The sequence below is a fragment of the Elephas maximus genome, chromosome 12, assembly GCF_024166365.1.
Source record: "Elephas maximus indicus isolate mEleMax1 chromosome 12, mEleMax1 primary haplotype, whole genome shotgun sequence".
Classification (NCBI taxonomy): domain Eukaryota; kingdom Metazoa; phylum Chordata; class Mammalia; order Proboscidea; family Elephantidae; genus Elephas; species Elephas maximus.
The window spans coordinates 58,233,272-58,241,401 of record NC_064830.1 but is presented as its reverse complement, the minus strand read 5'-3'; the positions used below and the strand labels follow the sequence as shown (position 1 = coordinate 58,241,401).

General features: G+C 58.4%; 1 protein-coding gene across 1 annotated transcript; it reads right to left on the bottom strand.

The window, feature by feature from the left end:
* Positions 1–319: 319 nt before the first annotated feature.
* On the bottom strand, positions 320–5,752 carry SSTR5 (somatostatin receptor 5). The gene is made up of 2 exons (XM_049904667.1): positions 5,682–5,752; positions 320–1,441 (listed from the first exon to the last, which is right to left on the bottom strand). The coding sequence occupies exon 2, from the start codon at positions 1,424–1,426 to the stop codon at positions 320–322; it is 1,107 nt and encodes a 368-aa protein (XP_049760624.1). The 5' UTR covers positions 1,427–1,441; positions 5,682–5,752.
* Between the last annotated feature and the right edge of the window lie 2,378 nt (positions 5,753–8,130).

Sequence of the window (8,130 nt, the reverse complement as noted above, 5' to 3'; positions counted from 1 at the left end):
GACCAGAGGGCAGGGATGGCCCAACTGTCACGTGGCACTGCCAAGCCCCCTGCCCAGCCAATCACGTCCCACCTCCAGCATCCCCCAGGAGCTGGACCCTGCACTCCTGGCATACCCACTGCAGCAGGGAGAGAATAGTTGGCCCCTGATCCGCATCCATTAGTGGTCTTGTCCAGGACAGTCACATCATCCTCATGTCACTGGGGAGCGTTCCCACCTGCAGGTCATGTGGAGGCACTTCGGCCTGCCCCCATGTCTCAGGCAGCCTCTGCCTTATGGGAAATCCAGATGGTGCCCCCACCTCCCCCCACCGAGGCTCTCACAGTGTGCTGGTCTGCATGTGCCTGTCGGCCTGGGGGCCAGGCCTGGGCATCGATGCCTCCCGCAGCTGGCTGCTCTTGTCCAGCCTTGGCTCAGCGATGTCTGCATCCTCCACACCATAGCCCTTTCGGAGGCAAAGAACCTTCCGGAAGCTCTGCCGGAAGTTGTCAGAGAGGAATCCGTACAGGATGGGGTTGGCACAGCTGTTGGCGTAGGAGAGGATGACCACGAAGAAGTAGACACCAGCGGAGGCAGGCTCCTCAGGCAGGATGAAGGCCAGGTTGATGATGTTGACGATGAAGAAGGGCAGCCAGCAGCCCACGAACACCAACACCACCACCACCACCATGCGAGTTACCTTGCGCTCTGCCCTACGCCGCCGTGTGCAGCCTACACGCATGCCCATTGCCCTCACCTTGACCACGATGAGCAAGTAGCACAAGCAGATGACCAGCAGCGGTCCAAAGAAGCCCAGCACAGAGGTGTAGATGATGAAGACAGCACCCCAGAGCCCCACAGGCTCCGGCCAGCTGAGGTTGCAGGTGTCCCAGCCCTCCTGGATGTCAGCAAAGACCACCAGGGGCAGTGACATGAGCAGCGAGAAGGTCCAGACAGCAGCGCTGGTGAGCTTGGCCACGCGTGGCTGGCGCCACTTGGTGGAGCGTATGGGGTGTACCACGGCTAGGTAACGGTCAACGCTCATGACAGTCAGACAGAAGATGCTGGTGAACTGGTTGATGCCATCCAGTGTCATGACCACACGGCACAGCAGTGAGCCAAAGGGCCAGTAGGACACAGCATTCTGTGTGGCCAGGAAGGGCAGCCCCAGCATGAAGAGGACATCAGCCACTGCCAGGTTGAGGATGTAGATGTTGGTGACGGTCTTCATCTTGGCGTAGCGCAGCACCACATAAATGACCAGTGTGTTGCCGCCCAGACCTATGGCACACACCAGCAGGTAGAGCACAGGGACGAGGACTGCCCGGGCCCCCGGTGAGCCCAATGGCCCAGCCAGTGTTCCATTCTCAATGCCCCCAGGGGCCACCGGGGAGGCATTCCAGCTGGCCAGCCTGAAGGTGGAGGCCACCGGGAACAGAGGCTCCATCGTGGCGGCTGGCGTCTGCAGGGAAGACAGGAGGGCCATTAGTGGGGGCAGATTAGTGGTGGGGGCTCCTCCTCATTCCGGCCGTCAGCAGGGGAGGGTAAACACAATTACTCATGTTCACCTCTTCCTGAATCACATTAAGCAAATTGTTTGGAAAACAAACCAGGAGGAAGGAGCAGAGTGGCCATCACAGGGGCAGCAGGCTGGGTGGCCCCCTAAGCTGAAACGTCTGTGCATATGGTCACCAGCACAGGTCTGTCCCTGGCCGCCCCCACCCCAGGACGGCTGTCCTGCTTGGACATGGCCCTCACCATCTTGCTGAGGCGCCAAGGACCCTGGGGGGGAGAGGAATCACTACCCTGGCCTCACAAGTAAGGGGCACCTTCCCAGGACCCCACAGGGAGAGCGAGCAGGACAGAAGGAGGATAAGGATGCTGAGAAGTTGCTGGACAGAAAGTCCCTTGCAGCCCAGCTGATCCAAGCTGGAAGTGCAACTGTGCCCCCACCCCCACTCGCTTGGCCACCTCTGGAACTATGAGGAGGGCCATGGGCCTTCCTAGGGTCAAGACACCAGACCCCAGGTTCCCTAGTGAGTAGCATCCACACTAGAACCTCAGAATGTGCCCTTATTTTCAAAAACGGTGTTTGCATATGCGACTAGTTCACATGGAGGAAGGTGGATGGGTGGATTCATTTCAGATGAAATAAAAATAATAAGACTTAATAAGGATGCTTAAAAGGTGTCTAAATATGTGTAAAACCAAAAAAAAAAAAAAAAAAAAAACCCATTGCCATCAAGTCGATTCTGATTCATAGCGACCCTATAGGACAGAGTAGAACTGCCCCATAGAGTTTCCAGGGAGCACCTGGTAGATTCGAACTGCCCACCTTTTAGTTAGCAGCTGTAGCGCTTAACCACTACATCACCAGAGTTTCCTAAATATGTTTAGCATGCTCAAACGAGGCATGGATAAAAATGTGATGAAATAAATTTGACTTATGTTTAAGAAGTAAAATGAACAGTTGTCTATCTTTAAAATTACAAATCCTGGATGTGAAAAAACAGACCTTTGGACAAAACACACACAAGTTGGGATCAACCCTAGTGTGGATGCATTGAAGAGAGAGTCAGTGAATTGGAAAACGGGCGGAAGGATTCCCAGGAACATGGTGCAGAGATAAGAAGTACAACAGGCCTATGATAAAGCAAATATAAAACTGTACTCAACCTGCTTAGCTTCAAGGAAAGGAGAAAATCCCAAAGAATACTCACCAGAGAGAAAAGATAGAAAACCCACAAGAAGTGATGATTAGGACAACACGTGCCCATCAGCAAGAAGAATGCCAGGAGCCAGTGCTGTCTCAGCGCAAGCCACTGAGAGAAAATGGCTATCAACCTAGACTCTTCACCCGCAGGCACTATGCTCACCAGCCCAGTGGGGAGCAGAGACTGTGTCTTCTTTTTTGCTGAATTTGGGCCTCCCAGGCGTCAAACCCCCTTGCTGGTACGCTGTGGCCCATTGTAAGGTGTGTGGCAAAAGCCCTACTAAAAACAGGTTGAGGTGATGATTTGGGATGGTTCCTGTTTGGAGACAAAACTGGGGATCCCTCCTGTACCTCTTTGGGCTCTCCTGTCCTGACGGCCCTTCTGCGGCTGATGGACAGAGGCGGGGTTTGGCAGGAGCCCCCAACTACCAACGTGATTTGGCCAGTGTTGCACCTAGCTGGGGAAAGGGGGAGCTTAGATACACCATGGCCATCAAGTGCAGGCCCCCAGGAGGACAATGTGGGCAGGGAGTTGGCTTCTGAGCTAGGTCACAGGGCTCAGCGCAAAGGAGCCCCTCACACACTTTTAAAAGAAATGAGAGTTACAGTACTTGCTGAAGCTCTCTGGGTTGCTGGTGGAGAAGGAGCTCTGGAAGGGCAGGGTGGCTACCTGGAGACAGGTGGGCTCTGAGGGCACCCAGGTGAGGAGGGCTCACACCCAGCTTTGGGGTCCTGTGGACTAAGTAAGCCCTCTCTCCCAAAAAAATACCGAGAAAGGGCTTTCAGCCCATCCCAGGTGGGACCTAAGGGGGTCCGGGTTGGCTGGGGGACCTGGATCTGCTTCCCATGGGAGGAGGAGGGGCCAAATGGGCTCAGACCACCTCTGAGGCAGGCCCTGGGTTCCTGGGATGTGCAGCGATGAACACATGTTTGATTTTAAATCAAATCAATGCCTTTTCTTCACATGTGAAGTTCTGGGCTGCTCAGGGCTCCTCCGAGGCCGCTCCCAGCACCCCAGGACTCACAGCCAGCAGAGCCGGCCTCAGGGCCGGCAGAGCAGACTGCCAGGTCCCTGGCTCTGCCATCCCCATAAACAACCCAATTCCCAGGCTAGATCCAGCAGTGAAGAACAAAAACAGGCCATCAGTGCTGTGCCTGCCTCTCGGAACACAATTCCACAAGAACCATTATTCAGAGTGGCAATCCTCTTAGTCACAGAAATTATACACTCAGGAAAATTGCCCCTGGGCCCTTTCCCCTGGGCCAGGTGTGGGGGTGGGAGTTAGTCAATGGAGGGGGATTCGTGAAACTCACCATGCTTGACAATTGGGGTCCCCCACCAGAAGGGACTGGCCCAGCCTGTCTCTTGCCGGCCCACCACGTGGCTCAGGGAATGAAAAGGCCCCCCCCTCCCGCACACTGTCCATGTGACCTGGGTAAGTCCTTTCTCTCTGAGTTCTGGTTCTTGTAACTGATAGCCCCTCCAAGCTGCAAAGCTGCTGAGCAGATAAGTTAAGCTCTGGTGTTCAGAATGCTGCCCTGCACACAGTGAGTGCTCAGTAATGGCTCCTGTGAACCCCACAGCCTAGCTGTAGACGCAGGGCTCAGGGAGGCCCGAGTTTCTGGAGTCAGGTCTGCAGGGAAGGGGCAGCCATGGGGACAGCAGTTGGTCTCTGGTCATGCCTGACCTCCCCAGCCATAGATTCCTGACCCCGCTTCCAGCTCCCTCCTCTCCCTCTGGTTGTCAGGCCTAGGTGGGGTGGTCCCAGGAAGCGGCAAAGTAGGGAAGCCTGGTTGGCATGCAACAAATGGCAGCCCCATGCAGCCCCTGCCCACACACTCCCCTGTCCCTCAGGCAGCATGTGGCCAGGCAATGTAAATTCCCAGAAGAGGCAGCTGAGTAGAGTAGGCTGGCATGGCTCAGGGGGTAGAGAGGGAATAGCCCCCTTCAGGGTCTCAATCCAGGGCACATGCCCACTTCACTACACAGTCTCACGAAGCCTGGAGTTAATGTTAAACCACTGTCATTGGTGCAATTGACCACTTCCGCCTGGGAGGTCCCCCAGTAGCTGCCCCAGGGGCCTGAGCTCTTCTCTAGAGGCTCAGCAGCCTCTCCCTACCCCTAACAGGCTCAACTTTGTGCAGCCAGCTTTCTGGGCCTCACCAATCCCAAGGGCCCCAGGCCGCTGTCAGGTGGCACAGCAGGGCAGGCAGGTGAGCAGGTAGGGGCCACGGACACTGCACAGGTATCAATGTGGGAGGGCTATGTGCTAGGTACTGGGGAGGAGCAGGTATCCTGACCTGGTGGAGGGCTCCCAGTGACTAACTTGCAAACCTTGGAGAGGCGGTTCTTAGAGAGTGCATGGAGGGCTCCTGATCTAGGAGAGGGGACTCACCAGGATCCCTAGTCTGTGTGTGCCTGCACCTGCCCTGAGCTGGCCTGGCTCTGGGGACCCATCCTGCCTTTGAGCCTGATCACCCACGCTGGCCCTGCCACCCTTGGCCAGCTCCCCTGCTCTCTGCTCTGAAGGCCCCCTGCTAGCTCCCTGCTCTGGTTCTTGCAGCTCCCTCCACACACAGCCCTCCCCAGCCGCGCAGCGCCCCTCTCCCAGCCCCAGGGGCAAGCCTCACTGTGGCGTCCACGGAGGGGAGGCCGGGCCGAGGGGGTGGGGGTGGACTTCAGCGGGCAGAGAGGGCTGTCCCGCTGAGGTTTCTTCCCCGACTCGGAGCAAAGGGAGCCCGGGGTCCCAGAGGCCGGCGTACACCGGGGTCAAGGGGGAAGGGGTGCACCGTGAAGAGAAATGAGAGGGTCTGGAGCGGCTGAGGTTGGGGAGGGGACCGAGGGGGAGGAACACGGGGCAGCAGGTGAGCCCGCGGATGCCTAGAGGGGGTGATGGGGGAGGACGATTGGTGTCCATGCCAGCGGAGAAGAGGCGCGCGGGGTGCAGGCGGGGGAGGCCAGGAGCAGTAAGTGGGGAGGAGGGCTTACCTGGGCAGCAGCGCCCCTGTCCCCAGAGCCCTTGTCAGCGCTGCGCTCCTGGGGAGCTGGAGCTGCGCGGAGGCGGTGGCGCGGGGCTGGGCGAGTGGGGGGCGGGGCGAGTGGGGGCGGTGCGGGAACACTGAGCCCGAGGGGGCGGAGTGCGAGGGGGGCACCCAGCAGGTCCTGGTCACAAGCTGCCCACCGCAGCTGCATCCCCATAGGCGGAACCCCCTTCCCCAAGGTTGTGCCTCACGCTAGACCCCCGTCTGGGGCTCGGGGTACCCACTGCAAGGGCGGGGCACAGCAGAGGTGCAGACGAGGCTTGGAGGGGCTGAACCAGGGCCCTCCACCACTCCTGTCCAGCCTGAAGGGTCCCTGCACACTGGGAGGGGCACACGGCAGAAACCAGGCCTTCGCTTGCCTCCCCCAGGACCTGGGGCTACTTTGGGAGCAGGCCTCTGACACTCCCAGAATTTGGGTCCTGGCCACCCACCGCCCATTCCACTGTTTCTCTGCAAGAGAGTCTCACAGGGCGCTGGAGCAGAGCTGGCATCCATCTTGTGCCCGTTTTTGAGAGGTGGTGATGGGTCTTTTGGGGGGATTGTGGCTGGCCCTGGTGCAGACAAGTCCCCAGCAGGACTCAGACCTGTGCTCAGGAAGTCACCAGCCATTCCCACCCCCATCTGCCTGGTGTCCCCAGCTCCCCAAGAGCTGCACAGACCCCCCTCCCCGTGAAAACCTGCCCTGCCTGGCATGAGGCCAGACACCCAGCTCCAGGAAAAATGGAGTCAGAAAGTGTAAACACCCCTCCCCTGAGTGGAGCCCTCCTGGCCAGCCTCCCAGCTCCTCCATGGGCCTTGCAGGCCTCTGAGGGGCAGCTGTCACCTAGCCTTGCTGGCTGATACGGACACTGCTGCCCTTGAGGGGGTGATGCACTGAGGACTTTAGGGACCATTGCCAGCAGGCAGACATGCCATGCTGAGGCCCAGATGGTCCCATAAGTGGTGACAGTGGGTGGTTGTGCTGGATGAGGAGAGAAATGATGGCTGTTGCATGTCCCACTGTGTGGCCTGTTGCTGACACAGCAGGTTCCAACAGAGCTGGAGACTCACGGGGCCAGGCCTGCTCTTCATGAGAGGGATGAGGCTGTAGACAAATGAACAAGACTCTGCTTCCCTGAGCTCAGCATGTACAAAGAGAGAAAGAGATGGTAAACCAGAGACAACTTAAAATGGAGAAAACTTCAGCTTGTGGTGAAAACTGTCAAGGAAAGAATCGGGCTGATGAGGGAGCCTCTGCGCTGCGGAGGATCAGGCTAGGTGAGGCCCTGCTGGGGACACTCTGCAGAGGTCTCGCCTAGCACAACAAGGGAAGATTGCTGTCCAGGAGCCATGGCAATAGGGCTGGCCAGCTGGACCCCCCATGAACAATCCCAGACCCCTCTCGAGGGTGTCGAGTGAGCTGTGACTCCATGTGGCCCATGACCCCATTTCCAGAGGCTGAGGCCAGAGGCTGGAGGATGTGAAACCTGTGTCCCCTCCCCCGCATCACCCCCTTGCTACCCTGCCCAGAGGAGGGTTGGCCACCGTGCTCAAGCTTCCATGATTATTCAGGAGCTGGGTGAAGCTGACTCTGGCTCACCTGGAAACACCTGGGCCTCCTGTCTGTGTCCCCAAGAAGGTTCCCGGGGGGCGGACACTAGGGGGATAAGGACGGCAGGTGGCACACTCTGTCTTCCAGCCATGGAGCCTCTGCCCCAGCTGTACCCTCACCTGGTGCACCCACCCCTTCTCCCAACTCAAATGCCCCCTCCTCCAGGAAGCCCTCCTTGGCTGTCCCATACACTCAAGTTCCTTCAACCACCCTCTCCAGACCACAATGTCTGTCCTAGTTGCAGGACACGTGAATGTGGATGAGCCATCCTGCAGATGCAGCCGAGGGCTCTCTGCTTTGTCCCCAGGCCAGATGCACAGCGGGTTCCCAATAAACCCTGGTGAATGACTCGACTCCCTGGTGGGACATCTCAACTGTGGGGAGAGGAGGCCAGAGGAGAAGGCCTCCTGCTAGCAAAGCGAAGTGAGTCACCTTGACTGCCTGGCCACCATGACCCCACCCCCAGCCTCTCAGCAGGAGCAGTGAGACCACCCCACCCCTTCCTCCCAAGTGCAGCAGGTGCCCAGCGGGTAAGTGGCTGTGCCAGGGATGATGCTGGGAGAAGGCAGTGGTGGTCTTGTGCACTGTGATTCCAGCAGGGCATCTGAGTGAGGCCTAGGCAGTAGGGGGCCTCTCTGTCTGGAGCAAAGGGCAGGGCCCCTGAGCCCCGCAGACCAAGGTCCAGACAGAAGAAGTTGGCCCGTGGAAGAGGGTTGAGGACAGTGCCTCTGCAGGACCCCGAGCCCCATGGGAGATTGGGGTGACTGGCCTGACCCTTGTGCAATGGTGTCAGGCATCAGGGGGC

What these genes read in the sequence shown, in the direction of transcription:
- SSTR5 (XM_049904667.1), bottom strand. Translation starts at nt 1,426, where the DNA reads ATGGAGCCTCTGTTCCCGGTGGCCTCCACCTTCAGGCTGGCCAGCTGG.